General features: G+C 33.8%; 1 protein-coding gene across 25 annotated transcripts in view; it reads right to left on the bottom strand.

Annotated features, from left to right (window-relative positions):
* The window catches only part of LRRFIP2 (LRR binding FLII interacting protein 2), a 109,391-nt gene that overhangs the window by 10,739 nt on the left and 81,467 nt on the right, over positions 1-17,185 (bottom strand). For 13 of the 25 annotated variants that reach the window (XM_045536965.1, XM_045536979.1, XM_045536866.1 and 10 more), the window contains 3 exons: positions 12,266-12,436; positions 4,761-4,853; positions 2,177-2,269 (listed from right to left, as the gene is read on the bottom strand). In XM_045536965.1, coding sequence (XP_045392921.1) covers positions 2,177-2,269; positions 4,761-4,853; positions 12,266-12,436 — 357 coding nt within the window. The remainder of the gene's footprint in view (positions 1-2,176; positions 2,270-4,760; positions 4,854-12,265; positions 12,437-17,185) is intronic. The other 12 variants (XM_045536950.1, XM_045536956.1, XM_045536994.1 and 9 more) reach the window with 1 other exon arrangement.

The following is a 17,185-nucleotide window of genomic DNA, read 5'->3' as shown; positions in this document are numbered from 1 at the left end:
CTTGGGGGAAGAAGAAAATAGGGTTGTGTAATAAGTAGAGTTTCAGCTGGGAAAACTGAGAAAGTTCTAGAGATGGATGGTAGTGACAGTGGCACAATGTGAATGTACTTAATGCCACCAAACTGTACACTTAAAAAATGGTTAAAATGATAAATTTTTTGTTTTTTGTATTTTAGCAAAATTATTCAAATTCAAAAAAAGAGTCAAGGGATGGATGAACTAGTGATACACACAACAACTTGGATGAATCTCAAGGGACTTATACTGAGTGAAAAAAGCTAATTCCAAAAGGTCATATGCTATATGATTCCATTTATATAACATTCTTGAAATGGCAAAATTATAGAAATGGAGAACAGATTAGTGGTTCCCAGAGCTTGGGAGAGAGGGTGGAGTGGTAGTAGATATGGCTGTAACAGGGCAAGAGGAATGATACCTCATGGTGATGGAAATGTTCTATATTTTGATTGTATCAAGGTCAATATCCTGGTTGTGATATTATATCTTAATTTTGCTAGATGTTAAATTTGGGGAACACTGGGCAAAGGGTATATAAAATATCTGTATTATTTCTCACAACTGCATGTGAATCTAAAACTTTCTCAAAATAAAAAAAGTTTAATTTAAAAAACTCAAAGGAACACATTATTGTATAGCACACAGAATAAAGACACTCATTCACTCATGCAATAAATGCCAAGACACTTAAAAAGCCAAATAATTTATATCTTAACCATTAGCATACCTTTTTGGTAACAAAAAAAATTGTTTTGTTTTGAATAGTTATTTCACTGGACTGTGAGGTTTGGGGTTTTTCTATGGTTAGTCCAAGATAATCAGTTTAAAATACTAAGACAATTATACAAATTATAAATCTGGGACCAACAGATCTGTGCGAAAGAAAATTACATATGGTCCTAAAAGAAGCCCATTGTAGACAGTGACCAAATTTTAACTAATATTTACAAATTACCTACTTTGTGCCATGCATTTTTTCAACATCTCATTTTAAATAACCCAAGTAAAAATTTAAATAAAATCATTAGTTCACAATCACAATTTTAAAATGCCTAACAAAGATGTTGATTTATCCCCTAGAAGGCTTTTCTAGGTTTGGGTGGAATTTCAAAACCTCAGTAATTTAAACATCAGAAAAGTATCTATAGAAGTAGCTTCAGTTCTTTAAATTTTTGGTCTACGAACTCTTAAAAAGCAATGTGGTCTTTCCATATGTTTATTAAGGAGAGGATGGGTCCTTGGAGTGACTGACGGACAGGACTGGATACTGCTGACTGCAGGCTGGGCTTCAGAATGCTCCTAACAACGGAGGTAGGATCCAGAGGGTCTCATATCCACGTGTATCTCTCACAGGTGCTCTAGGGGATCTCTGCCAACTTTCCCCTATCCCACCTAACCTCAAGCAGAACAAGACTTTTCTCACTTGTTCCGTTTCCTCTGCCATAGCCCTTCCCTGACAAGGTAAAGCCTCTGTCAGCTACGGCTAATGGTTACCCTCCTGCAGAACAGACAGCTCATGCCAGGCAATGGCATTGCCAGTCAAAGGCCACATGAGATGAACTGGTGGGAATTTATCCAGCCTCCATGTTCTTGGAATCTACCTGCAGAGCTTAGCAAAAAAAGCAATGAAGACTTTTTCCTTATCTGGGCCCCTGCTTTGGGGAATTCTGGGATTATAATTAGAGATGGTGACTTTAGAAAGTCTTACATTCCTATCCACTTCCGTAATTAAACTGATTTTAATCTTGTCCTATTTTATTCACCAAGGATTTATAGGATGCTAATAGCCTTTCCCCACCCCCACTCCAAATTCTTGTAATGTCAGGATATCAAATTAACCACAGAGTCTGAGTTAAATGCCTGTGGCTGCTTCTGGATAAGAATCCTTGGGAATAAAGAGAAACTTCCTTTAAAGTTCCTATTTGCATGTTGCACAAGTCTGGTGTCGGCTGGAAAGAAGAGTTTTTTCCAGGCATAGTATCAGGTTTTCCCATGGAAGTCTCTCTGTCTCTTGTTTATTCATATTTCACATTGTATAAATGATTGGGAATAATCAAAAGGACAGGTTTTTTTTTTTTTTTAGGAATCTCTAAGTTAAATTCTATTGTTCTATTCCTCATCAATGAACTTCTAACCAAAGCCCAATTTCATCTCATACCCCAATTTTTTTATCTTTCCAAAGAAGTGTCTCCTGGAGGTCAAACACCTCTTTTGTCATGGTGTCTAGTTTCTGCTGCATGCGCTGATTCTCCTGCAGAGGAAGAGGGGAAGATAAGTAATAAAAGAACAGAAAGAAAAAAGGGAGGGAGTTAGAGGGAAGAAACAAAAATAAAGCTGATAAAGAAACTTAAAAGGGGAAAGTCTATGATGAACAGGAAAAGCAAAAGCGGTTTGCTTTTTAAAAGGAAAGATGACATCAGAGTCTTGGCAAGTGATTGGTTTGCCCCTACAAAAGTAAGCAAGAGAACTGGGAATAACTGTCCCAACCACAGCTATGTGGCTGTAAGCCAGCTACGGTTTCTGTGTACATATAGCTCCATAAGTGTCTTCCTTTGATAACTGCCTTTTTTTCAAACAACAACTTGCATTTCTAGAGAGGGAAATTTAGGTTTGCTATAAACAAATGGTCCTTTATCACTGAGAACAAGCAGTAGTTTTGAATTTTATTTTTTTAAACAGAACTGATGATTTTGAATTTCTGTTACCAGCATCTATGTTAGCAAGAACATCACCAATTATAAAGGAAACATCAGTTTTTAGAAAAACTAGAATTTAACATTAAGCAATTCTTAAATGACTCTTTCAACTAGGCAATGGATTACAATTAACAGGTTTTCCTCTTATGCATTATTGGCAAATTATCATCTCCTACTTTCCCTATTCATACATTATCTACTTGACAATGTAATTCTCAATTCTAAAGACCAAAAGGCATTATTTGTCATATTTAAGGTTTTTCAGTTATGTATAACCACAGATACTAATATCTAAAAGATGTTAATTCTAAACACAAAACACATCCAAGCCCAGGCAACACAGAGAGACCCCATCTCTACAAAAAATACAAAATTTAGCTGGCGTGGTGGCCTACACCTGTAGTCCTAGTTATTCAGGAGGCTGAAGCAGGAGGATCACTAGAGCCCAGGAGTTTGAGGTTGCAGTGAGTTGTGATGACACAACTGTACTCCTGCCCAGGTGACAGAGTAAGACTGTCTCAAAAATCAAAAAATAAAATAAAAAAACACCTAAAACTGAAGTTTTTAAAGTTTGTGTAGCCAGCATCCTGGGCTTTTAGAGAAGCCGCAGTGACAAATTATAGAAATCAAGCATTATAATTCTTTTTAAATGCAATTACAATAAAAAGCCAAAACAGTTAACCAATCCTAATTTAAGCTACTGACTCTAAGAAGCAGGCCTCAAGCGGTTTTATTATTCTTTTGAAACTTAAAGGGGGAAAGTATATATCTAAACTAGAAAAAGAAATAAGTGGTTGGCCTACTGATACAAAAATATAAAAGGACAATAAGAGAAAGGATTTCACATTATTTTTAAATACCATTAGGATACACAATTTTGATAATATGCTTCCTATCATATATAGAGGAAAACTAAGAAAATTAATGTCACATGTAATCTGATAGATCCGAAGGGTTATCTGTACCTGTATTTAAAATCCACAATTGAGTATGTTCAATTCAATTATTCTTAAGAATGATGAAAAATAACACCAATCCTCAAATAGAAAAATAGTCATTTCTTTTCCTCTATTAAATGTTTTTTTAAGTCACTTATACAGGTAGAGAGATTAAGTGAGGCAAGTCTGAGAGGAAAGAGGGAAAGGGGAGGGGAAAGAGAGGCTGAGGTCTGAGTAGCCACGAATGTGGATGAGTTGGGTTAAGTTAGGTATCTCCCCTGGTATTATTAACAGCTAGCCTTCCTGATATCTAATACTAAATTAGCATTAGATGCCTTTGATAACCACACCTAGATAGTGGGCAGGATCCCCCTCAAACTTAGTTCCATACTTATGAAAAACCTCCACCTCAAGAGGGAAAACCACATTTAAAGAATAACAGAGATGAATACCTGAAAACATGGAAGCAGGGGGCGGCGGGGGGAAGAATCACAAAGATGAAAGCAAGGTAGTAGGTCTCCAAGGATGATAAATGCTTTCAAAAAGTTCTTGGTAGACTATGATCCGTCCCACTCCTAAGATGTTGCCAACAATGTGGCACACAGGGTTCCTTCACTGCCAGAGCAAAAACTTGAACCTCCCCACTAGCCAACCTTCACCTTTTTGTATGTGAAGCATCCTGACAATTTCTTCTCTTTCACTGAGCCACCTCAGAAATGTATCTACTTGAGCAAAGATCAAACTTCTTATTCCCCAAGAATCATGCTCCAAAAGATGGCATTTACCAGGTTCCAAACAATAACGTTACTCTTTAATTTTTCCTTTTCCCACTTCCTAAGATGTCATTAGAAAAGAGTGTGCTCAGGAATAAAGACAATTACAAAAACTTCTGCTATTAAAAAGGGGAATGTTTACAGGGTTCATAGTATTAATTTTTAAGCTTGCCTTTATGTTTCATGTTTGTAAAATTTTAGAGTACAACTAAATATAAAGAAACAAGTGAACTCTTTATAGCATTTTAACTCTCCTCTCCTCCCAATACACACACCCTCATCCCAACCAACTCATTTTTTTCAAAGTTAAGTATCTGCACAGTTCATGTACATACCTCAATAAGTTCGTCTCTTTGACGAAGACCTTCTTTAAGTTCATCCATCTTATGTTGCAACACGCTACACATATGTTTCTGCCTTTCTAACTCCTGTTATAAAACAAATAATATCATTTACACAGGTCATGGCACACAACCAGTGCAAACATATATAATATCAAGGCTAAGTATGGCCTTAAAAACATGTCCGAACTGCTCATTCCTAGTAACCTAGAAAAAATTGTAACTTCTATGGAAACGTTCAGAAAATTTTAAATTTTCATCTCATATGATTATATCTCTAGAAAACCCAAACTAATCAATGGCAAAATTACTATAAACAATGAGATAATTTAGTATAGTAACAGGTTATAGAATTAACATATAAAATTCAATAACCTTCATAGATAACAAACAAAATCCAAAAGAATAATAAACAGTGTCAAAATCAATATTAAACACACATATAAACTTACAAGATAAATCAAAAACCTGTATGGAGAAATCAGATAAAAAATTCACGAAAGAGAAGTAGGATTAACAAATGGAAAGGCATACCATCTTCTTGGATAAAAAGCCTCAACATCATAAAAATGCCAGTTCTCCCTAAAGGAATCTATAAAAATGCCATCAAGTTTTTTCTCATCAGAGCAAGACAAGTTGATTACAAAGTTTATCTGAAAGAAAAACTAGCCATAAAAAAACATACTGAAAAAGAAGGTAGCCTTATTAGATATTAAAACATATTATAAAGCCTCTATAATTAAAACAATGTTGTAATAGCACATGAATATAGACCAATGGAGCAGAATAGAAAATTCAGAAATAGATCCAATTAGATATACAAATATATTAAACAGCAATAACAAAAAGAGCATCTCAAATCAAAGAGAAGATAGACTTTTAAATTAGTGATGTTGGGATAACTGGATATCCATTTGGAAAAAGATAAAATTGGAACCATATCTTACACTATACACCAGGACAAAATTCCAAATGGATCAGAAGCGTACATGAGAAAAGGCAGGGAATGGAAGGGAGAACAAGGAAGGGAAGACAAGGGAAGGCAGAACAAACTATACAGGCACTAAAAGAAAAATAACCAAGGAGTGGGGAAAACTTTAACTAAAAAATGCCTCAAAAATCCACAAGTGATAGGGAGAAAGGAACAATAAATTACATAAAAATTAAAACTTTTGAATGGCAAGCAGAGTAAAAGACAAATGACAAAGTACAAAAAAAAGTTACAATTTATATCAGAGGCAAAAGGTTACTATCTCCCCATATACAGAACCACTAAAATTAGAAAGAAAAAAAGCATTAACTGAACAGAAAAACATGCTAAAGAACTGGACAGTTTACAGAAAAAGAAATAGCTCTGGATATGAAAAGATGCTCATAATAAAAGAAATGCAAACTAAAACCATATGTGTCACCAAAACACTAGTAAAAGTTCAAATATTTGACAATATATTCCGGGAAAGAACTATGGGGAAGGAAACAGGACCTCTCATACATTTTGGTGTGAATGCAAAATGGTTTAATGCTTACAAAGGGGAATTTGACAGTATCTTGCAAAACTACATACCTTTTGATCCAGAACCCCCATTCTTAAGAATGACTCTTTATCATAGATACATTGGCAAAAATACAAAAAGTCCTATGCAGTATGTTATTTTTGCAGGACTATTTTTTAACAGCAAAACACACAAACAACTTTAATGTCTATTAACAGAGAAGTGGTAGAATAAAGTGTAGTACATCCACACAATGAAACAGCTATGCAGTGGTGAAAAAGAATAAGGAAGGTTTCTCTATACTACATTCACAAAGTGATAAAAATCAAGGTGCAGAATAGCATTTATAGTATGCTACCATTTTTCTAAGAAAGGTGGGTTACAAATACATATATTTGTATATATATTTTGAATGGTCACATTAGATTAAAAATTGCTAATATATCTTCTTAGATTAAAAAATAGATAAACCATTAAATTTTAAAATGCCCTAAAGGAAGTGGGAAATATGGATGAATGACAAGAGATAGATTAATTTCTTCAAATATGTTTTCTTTGTTGATCTGACTTAAGATCTATGCAACTATTTTACAGAATTGTAAAAAAAAATTAAATTTTAAAAGCAATTCCTAGTGGAAACAACCCAAGTGGCCATCAACGGACGAATGGATAAACCAAATGTAGTATATATACAGTGGAACATTATTCAGCCTTAAAAAGTAAGGAACTCTTGTCACTGTCTACAACATGGACGAGGCTTAAAGACATTATGCTAAGTGAAATACGCCAGTCACAAAAAAACAAATTATATGACTCTACTTATATGAGGTACATGGAGTAGTTGAATTCACAGAGACAGAAAGTAGAATGGTGGTTGCCAAGGGCTGGGGGCAAACAGAAATGAGCAATTGTTTAATGGGTATAAAGTTTAAGTTTTGTAAGATGAAAACATTCTGGATATCTGATGCACAACAATGTGAATATATTTAACACTACTGAACTGCATACCTTAAAATGGTTAAGATGGTAAATTTTGTGGTATGTGTTTTTTTAACCACAATTAAAAATAATAAAAATAAAAAATTTAAAAATTCCTAAATACTGAAAATAAAATGCAGTGAACCTAACTGTACATAGAGTTAGTAGCATAAGCACAGAGAAACTACTTGAAGTAGCTTCTAAAAACAATAGTTTAGCTACACACAGCCTAGTGGCAAAAATAACAGCCAAACAAAACAAAATAACAAACTTTTAACTATTCTCAGTAATTATATTGTTGGTGTTAGCACTGGTATTGCTATTCTCGGTGATGTGGGATAAAGCAATAAGAATAGAATACACCATAATTACTATCATTCCCCAGTGACTTTGAAACTAGGATTTGTAGTGTGGGAAAAAGTAGATACAGATGTAAGATGAAGATGTTAAGTAAAAACACTAACACCCCGAATATGAATTGGAACTATCAGCATGAACTCATAATATATTTTGTTGTTAAAAAACAAACAAAAAATCCCCACACACATATTTCCCAGATATATCCTCTGAAAAGCCCTATAAATAGTGACCAACTTGGTGGCAATAAGCACCCATACTGCTCCACTAAGACAACTAGGGCTCCTTGGACAAATGGCTGATTCCAAGTATGGGGCAGAGAATGTACAAGATGAGACTAGAACATCTTCTAGCAGAAAGCACAGAAGCTAGCGAGACAATTAGACTCATCAAAAATACTTGAAGAGTATACCTGAAGAGATTCACATTAGCTAAAGGTGGGACAATTTAAGCATCAAAAAGAATAAAAGCTGCAATGCATTGAAAATATCAAATGCTTGAATTCATGACTTCATAATGGTATTTTAAAAAGAAAGTACTTGGTCACTAGGAGAAAATGCTAAACAACCAATCCTGTATTTTGAAAACTCATAAATAAAGGCAAAGAATCAAGCTTTTATCTCACTTTTGCTATGTAAACTGTCTCATCTGAGTAATAAAGAGACAAAGATGTTTCTCTTTAAAGATGGACTTAAGCTAACAAATAAAGCATAGGAAAGTAAAAAGACAACCCATAGAATGGGAGAAAATATTTGCAAATCATATATCTAATAAAAGATATAGAATATAGAAATAACTTTTACAACTCAATAATAAAAAGACAAATAATCTAATTTAAAAATGAGCAAAGGATCCAAATAGATTTTTCTATGGAAGATATGCAAATAGCCAATAAGCCCATGAAAATATGCTCAAAATCATTAGTCGCCAGAGAAAAGCAAATCAAAACCACACCCATTAGGATGGCAAGAATAAAAGAGTCAGATAATAACAAGTGTTGGGGAGCATTTAGAGAAATCTGAACCCACAGACACTGCTAGTGAGAATGTAAAATGATGCAAATGCTTTAGAAAATGGTCTGACATTCTTCAAATAGTTAAACATAATTACCATATGAACCAGTGATTCCACGATTCCACTCCCAAGTATACACTTAAGAGAAAGAAAAACATCTCCATGCAAAAAAACCATACACAAATGTTAATAGCAGCATTATTCATAACAGCCAAAAAGTAGAAACAACCCAATCGTCCATCAGCACACAAAGAGATAAACAAAATGTGGCATATCCATACAATAGAATAATAGACCATCAGAAGGAATGAAGTTTTGATAAATGGTACAACATGGATAAACCTTAAAAACATTTCACGGAGTAAAAAAAAGCCAGTCACAAAAGACTTGATTCCATTCATATGGAAGTCTAGGACAGGGAACTCCACAGAGACAAAAAGTAGATCAGTGGTTACTTAGGGCTGAGGGGGTTGGGGGATAGGAAGATGACAGCTAAAAGGCTTAAGGGTATACAGTTTCTTTTTGAGGTAATGAAAATATTCTAAAAGTGACTGTGATGATGGTTATACATATATGTGAATAAACTAAAAACCACTGAACTGTACATTTTAAATGGATGAATTGTATGGTGTGTGAATATTTCAATAAAACTTTTAAAAATATTTCCATAAGATTAAATAAGTCAATCCATAATGATAAAATCAAAATATGCCATTTTGCAGCCCCTAATCAACGAAAGGATCTAAGCAGCCAGCTAAAGCATCACAAAGAGACAGCCACAACTGGGCCTCCTGAAGGAAGGTAAACTGCACCACCTAGGAAGTAGACTTGACAAAAAGCTGAGGTTACATTTGATTGAGCCTCTACACCTAACCATCTATTTATAGGGATTACAGAGGAAAAGGGACATGGTAAAGATGCCATGGGGATGAAAGCAGGAAAATTTGTAAGACTGGGAAATGGTTAGGACAAGCAATCCAGTTTCTTCAATACATAAATTGTAAGGAGAAAAAAGAGATGAAAGGGAACCTATAAATTAAAAGAGACTTAAAAGACATCAACTAATAACAAGGTGTGGAACTTATCTGGATCCTGATTACTTTTTTAATGTAAAAAAGAAACATTATTTACAATGTTTTGAAACTACTGAAATTTTAATGACTGAATATGTAGTATGTAGGAATTATTATTAATTTTCAGGTATGAAACTGTCTTTTGATTATGCTTCTAAAAGAGAGAGTCCTTGTTGCCTAGATAGCCATATCACAATCTGTATTAAAATACAGGATGCTTAGAACTTGCTTAAAATATGAGTAGGGGAAGCGAACAGAGGGAAACTGACCATGGGTTGATGGTGACTGGGAGGCAAGTGATGGGTTCAGGCGGGTTCATTACATTCCTCTGTCTACATTTTTATATGTTTAAAATCCACAATAAAACATATTTTCTGTCTATATTTTTGTACGTTTAAAATCCATAATAAAACATATTTTTAAAATGTCAGATAAGGTAATTCCCTATTAAAATGAATAGCTATTAAGAGAATAATATACTGAAGACATTCTCAATCTCTGTCCCTAAAGTAGTCATAGAGACAATATTTAAAATACAGTTATTATAATTCCAACAGGAAGCACTAAAGGCATTTTGAAAAATGTTATTAATATTGTATCATTATTATTGTTATTGAATGGTCCTTCTCTACTCTCACCATCTGCTGCTATAACGAAATACACCAGAGTGCCTGGCCTCTTTGTTTATCTTTGAATGTGAACATTCTACTGCATGAGACAGTATCTGTCTAGAACAAAAGCGTTCAGGGTAAATGTATGTTAGAGAGAGAGACTATCAAAAAGCCTTCTACATATGTGAAGCTGATTTCCAGAGTATTTAGAAAAGCTTATAAATTTAGTTTGAAAGTAGATTTTTTAAAAACTCTATGCATACTAAGATATCTCTGTATCTTAGAAAATGATGGAGGGAAAAACTAAGTTAAAATAGTTAATCACAGGGGTTTTTTTTATTTTTAAAAATGCTTGAGGACATCTGAGAAGATGGAAAGATAACTCATTTTAGTACCAGTAAATCCTTAAGCATGAGATTCTCCTCTAATTTGCTAGAAACAAAAAGCTAGAAATAGATATGAAAAATATGTGAGAAAGCAAAAAAGGAGTCCATAGGACTCCAGGTAAAGTATGATGGCTCAGAATCTCCAAAAACGGCCCATTAGATACAAGAAGAACCAAAGAGAAAACCACCTATTGCCACCAAATCATACTTTTCAATAGGCCACTGCTGGGCCAATATAAAAACACCCAGAAGCCTCTTTTTCACCTATCTAAACACAAATCCTTTTATCCTAACCTTTTTTTAAAATATACCTCATTTTTAAAGCAGTTTTAGGTTCGCAGTAAGATTGAGTGGAAGGTACAGAGAGTCCCCATATACACCCCCACCTCGTCCCCAATTCACAGTCTCCCCTATTATCAACAATCCACACCACAGTGGTACATTTGTTTCAACTGATAAACCTATGTTGACATATCATTATCACCCAAAGTCCACAGTTTACATTAGGGTTCACTCCTAGTGTTGTATATTTTATGGGTTTGGACAAATGTATAACACATATCCACCATTATAGTATCACACTGAATAGTATCACTGTCCTAAAAATCCTCTATGTTCTGCCTATTCATTCCTCCCTCCCCCAAACTCCTGGCCAACACTTCCTAACACTTTTTGAACATGATTAAAACAGATTGGAATGGGCATTTCTAGTCCTCAAGGGGAAAAAATCCCTGTAAAGACTACAGTAATAATACTGGCCCCTTAGAGGTTATATAAACAGCTTTTTCCCTTTATGATGTGCAAATTCAAATTGTTTTTTCTAACAATTTATCAATACACATTTCCTAAATTATTTTGTGAATTTTTTTATTTTGGCAATGAAGTAGCAACTCATTTCTGACAATAATATCCATTTGTCCTCTGCTTGGACTGACACCAACACTTTAAAAAGTCTAAGTCTAATAAGCTTTCAAAACAACCCAATTTGTTTTCTGCAGTTGTCAAAGAGCAAATCTGGATCTTGGACAGTGGCTGTTATTTTCCATTTGTACACTTTAACATTATAGCTTATGAACCTCTAAAGAAAACATTTGTCAATTTCTGACCCACAATGCTGTTTTTAAATAACGGATTAAAGACTTCTCTACAATTATTTAGAAAATGGGTTCTTCTGAACCATTTAGAAGTTCATAGAAAAAATGAACCATCTTATTGAGAGTCTTTGGAGCTTTGTGGGAGTCCCAACCACTTACAACAGGAAGAAATTAGTTCACTGTAATTGTCCCAATTAAGAGATAGAAAATAAAGATAAAACTTGAGTTCTGTTCTATTTTCAGAAACCCAAAGGAGGATATAAGCTTTTCCTTAAGAAAATAAAATAAAATTTTTTAAAAATTAAAACAGAAAAATATTTCAGGGCTTAATATCTTATGGTATTCTGTCAATTTCCTTGGACCATTCAGTTTTGACTGAAACATCATTCCCAAGTAAGTATGCTGCAATCTTCTACCTATCCCACCACTTTTTAAACGGCAGGCTTTTCTTTTCTGACTCAAGAGAATAATGAAATACAAGATGAGCAATTACCTTTGACTTTTCTTCATTTTCTCTGTAAAATTCTGCCATCTGTTCCTCCTGTTCTTCAATAACATCCTTGAGTGTGTCTACTTGATAGATCAAATTATTCTTCTCATTGTCTAACTGTGCATTAGAAACCATGGCTTTCTTGTATTTTTCTTCCACTTCAGACAAAGACTCCTAAAAAAGAGTTAAAGTCATCAGCCTGATATCTAAAATATGTTCCTACATATATACAATATAACAAGGAATTATAGCACTGGCACAAACACATAAAGATGCATTTTTGCAAAATACAAGCAGTTTGGGGAACCTTGTTTAGTGACATGCACATAAAACAGGAAGATGATAATAAGCCAATAATGCCTTTCTAAGAACAATATGTGCTCTCTGCCCCGCAAGAAAACAAAAATCAAGCAGCAATGTAGCCTCTAAAAAGATGAAAAGGAGTGCAAACAACATATACGTGTAAGAGTCATAAAATAAAGACTCATCAATATTTTCAGAAATATTACTCCTGTAGTTTTTAACAACAAACTGGTGTTCAGAATGCAGTGATACGCCAGAATGCAACCTCTTTACTCAAGTAAACTTCATACTCATTTGAATTTTGCCACTTCTTAGACATTTGTTTTCAGTACTTTCTGTCCTACATAATAATGCCAATGTAAATGTGTAAATTTTTCTCTAGCAATTATGCAAATTTTAATCATTTTTAAATAAGCCAAACAAAAATGAATGCTAAAAAAAGAGCTACCACAAAAAGCCTGAAATCTTATATTCCTCAAAACTTTCTGCCTAAAATAGCTTACAAGTGTGTTTTTTTAAAAATAACTGTATCTAATTTGGTAATTTCTACTGCCTAGTAACTTTTCTTTAAAGCTAAAAAGAAAAACGTTTCACATAGAAAATATAATCACTTCTGGAAATAAATTCAAAAAATACTAGTACAAATGTTTATCAAACCAAGATCAATGAAACAGAACTAAGAGTCTAAAACCCTTAAATTTATGATCAGTTAATTTTGATAAGGGTGTCCACATAACCCAAAGGAAAAGAATAAATGGCACTGGGACAACTAGATAGCCCCCATACAAAAGAATGTAGTTGGACTCCTACCTCACCCCATTTACAAAAATTAACTCAGAATGGACCACAAATCTAAATGTAAGAGCTAAAACTATAAAACTGTTAGAAGAATATATAGGAGTAAATCTTCATGAACTTGGCACAGGCAATGGTTTCTTAGCTACAACACCAAAAGCACTATTGATAAAAAAAACAAAAGCTTCATTAAAATATCAAAATTTAAAACTTTTATGCTGCAAATGATACCAAGTATCATTAAAGTAAAAAGACAATCCATAGAATGGGAGAAAATATTTATAAATATTATATCTGATAAGGGACTTATATCCAGAATATATAAAGAACTCTTATAATTGGACAATAAAAGACATATAAATCAATTTTTAAATGGGCAAGGACTTGAATAGATATTTCTCCAAAGAAGATACACAAATAGCCAATAAGCACATGAAAACATCCTCAATATCATTAATCATTAAGGAAATGCAGATCAAAACCACGAGATACCACTTCACATCCACTAGGATGGCTATAATCTATAATCAAAAAGACAGAAAAAAATAATAAGTGTTAGTGAGGATGTGAAGAATCTAGAAACTCATACAGTCCTGGTGGGAATGTAAAATGGTGCGGCTACTTTGGAAAACAGTTTGGCAGTTCCTCAAAATGTTAAACATAGAGTTTCCATGTGACCAGCAACTCCATCCTAGTTATCTACCCAAGAGAAATAAGAAGATATTTCTAAACAAAAACTTACACACAAATGTTCAAAACAGCATTACTCATAATAGCCAAAAAAGTAAAAACAATCCAAACGCCTATCAATTGACAAATAGATACACAAAATGTTGTAAATCTATACAGTGAAATATTATCCAACTATTTAAAAAGAAATACATGTTACATGATATATGTTACATGTTACAACATAAATGAATCTTGAAAACATTATGCTAAATGGAAGCAAATCACAAAAAACCACATATTATATGATTGTATTTATATGAAATCTCCAGAATAGGCAAATCTATAGAGACAGACAGTTAGTGGTTGCCCAGGATGGGAGTGGGGATGAAAGAGGAGGAATGGGGAATGACTACCAATGGGGACAGGGTTTCTTTCTGAGGCAATGAAAATGTTCTAAAATTGGGTTGCAGTGATGGTTGCACAACTCTATAACTATGCTAAAAACCACTGAATTCTGCACTTTAAATAGGTAAATTTTTATGTAATATATGTATCTCAATAAAAATACATACATATTAATACATATATACACATACACACATACTTTTAATACTTCATAAACCAGAATTGGGTTGACAGACAAGATTTAAATTAGGATTGGAAACAAATTTAACCAAAAGAAAGAATACAGGCAAAGTCAATTGTATAAGGGTCTAAATTTGTGGTATTTTAATATAATGTAGAATTTAGAATGATTCTCATCCATCTGAAAGTCTAATAGCAGAAAAAATTCCTCATCGCAACTCAGTCCCATGTAAAACTGTATGAACACCAGAATCCAAGATAGCTCAAGTAATATTAATAGATTCATGGACAAAATATATGATACAATAAACTTGACATAAAATTTATGTAATCTTCCTTTACACAATACACCACAAAAGGCTGTTTTAAATTTAAGTGTCCAGGTATTTTAATGATTTTAATCTCACATATTGATGCCTATTTGGAATTAGTTTTACTTAACTGTTCTTAAGGAACTAATTTTCAAAGTGTGAGTTCCAGAGCAATAGCAACAGCATCACTTGGGAACTGGATAAAAATGTAAATTTTCAACCTCATCCCAGACCCAGTGAATCAGAAAATCTGAGGGTACAGTCCATCAATCTGTATTTTATAAGCCCCAGGTGATTCTGATGCACACCAAAGTTTTGAAGCCATTGTGTTAATATTTAAGCTTTGATAATCTATGCCCATAGACTCCTAGAACAAGCCTTCACAACCATGTGACCAAAATCCTCAACCACATTGTGAACTACTTGAATTCTAGGACATGATCCTTTCATTTTATTCCTAGTGCCTTCCATTAAGTAGACACTCCCATAAATCAGCCAATGTATAGCTGATGACAAGACTTACACCTATTGCCTAGTAACTCTTCTCTCAACAGTTCTTTCTGGGATTACTCAAGTTAAAGCCATTTCTCTCCTTATTCCCAGCCTTCTAAGCATCAAAAACATGGGCAATATTTAAGAAGAACATTTTCTGCTAGGCCTTAATTAAACTTAAAACGAATCAATAAAAATGAGCCAAGTGCTTATTTCAGATAACTTTTACAAAGATGTGCAAGACATTGTTCTTGTCCTCAACATCTCAAAACCTAGTTGGGTTAACAGCCTATGAAACTATATAAATTTAATCGATATTTCCAAACCTATGAGATAGTGAACATAAAACACCTGGCACAGTGCCTAGTACATGCTAAGTAGTCAACAAATATGATCAATTATCTGTCATTATGTCAAGAGTGAATAAAGGCAATATATACTTTAAGAGTTTAGGAGAGTGAAAGATGATCAGTTGAGGCTGGGATCCTCAATGGAGCCTGGACTGTTTCTCACAAAACAAAATCTACCCAAGCTGGATCTGTTTTGGCCAAATCAAGATTATGTAGGGCACTAGCGGTGGCTCAAGCAAACTGGTGTCTGTATGGCCTGATTAATCAGGGGGCAGAGACTCTGCTACTAGTAGCCTGAGGGAGGTATATTGAGGAGTACGTGTACTTCCTCTCAAATTCTCAAGAGGAATTTCTGGATTCTACATTTTTTTAGAAATGTACAGAGTCAACTCCTGGCCTCTGAGAATTTAAAATTGATGATTTTGATTGTTCTGCTTAAACTCAAAGGTTTTAACAAACAGTAATTTATAATCTGGAGAAGGTACAAATTCAAAGCATGAGTTCTATGAGGCTATGTAGAAGTCAGACCTTAGTTAATCAGAAAGTTTAATCAACTGTTCAGGGACCCAACACATATTTGTAGCTCAGTATTCATATATGAAAGTATGGTACTAGCTATATATAAATGGGATTTTAAGGCTAAACTTTTTCTCTTTGCTGATTCAGGTATGTTCTTGACTAATGTTACAGCAATAATACCTAATAATAATAGTAAGCATTCATTAAACATTTATATGCTCTTTGCATACCTTATTGCATTTAATCCTTTTAGTAACTCTATAAGGTAGGTACTATTTATCATCATCCCCAGTTTACAGATAAGAAAACTGACAGGGAGGCTAAGTAACTTAAGGTTGGTCAGACAGTCAATAAATGGTGAGCCTAGATTTTTAAAGAATATTTTCAGTAATTCTAAAATGTTCTCTATCAGTTGAAATAACAGCTGCTTTAAAAAGTACCTAAGCAAAACATGTTAAGATTTTCATCGGCTTGGTAAAAATAAGCACCGGTGCTATCAGTTTGGTGCAGTATCTTTCAGGCCACTTCTTACTCATTTACAGTATTTACATATATACCCTTGGCTCCATCTATACATATACATATATATACATATATATATATATATATATATATGTATATATATGTATTTTTTTTTTTTTTTTTTGAGAAAGGGTCTCACTCTGTAGCCTGGGCTAGAGTGCCGTGGCATCAGCCTAGCTAACAGCACCCTCAAACTCCTGGGTTCAAGCAATCCTACTGCCTTAGTCTCCAGAGTAGTTGGGACTACAGGCATGCGCCACCATGCCTGGCTAATTTTTTCTATATAATTTTAGTTGTCCAGCTAATTTATTTCTATTTTTAGTAGAGATGGGGTCTTGCTCTTACTCAGGTTGGTCTCGAACTCCTGAGCTCAA

The sequence above is a fragment of the Lemur catta genome, chromosome 1, assembly GCF_020740605.2.
Source record: "Lemur catta isolate mLemCat1 chromosome 1, mLemCat1.pri, whole genome shotgun sequence".
Taxonomy (NCBI): Eukaryota; Metazoa; Chordata; class Mammalia; order Primates; family Lemuridae; genus Lemur; species Lemur catta.
The sequence above is the reverse complement of the archived record's forward strand: the minus strand, read 5'-3'. Positions and strand labels throughout refer to the sequence as shown.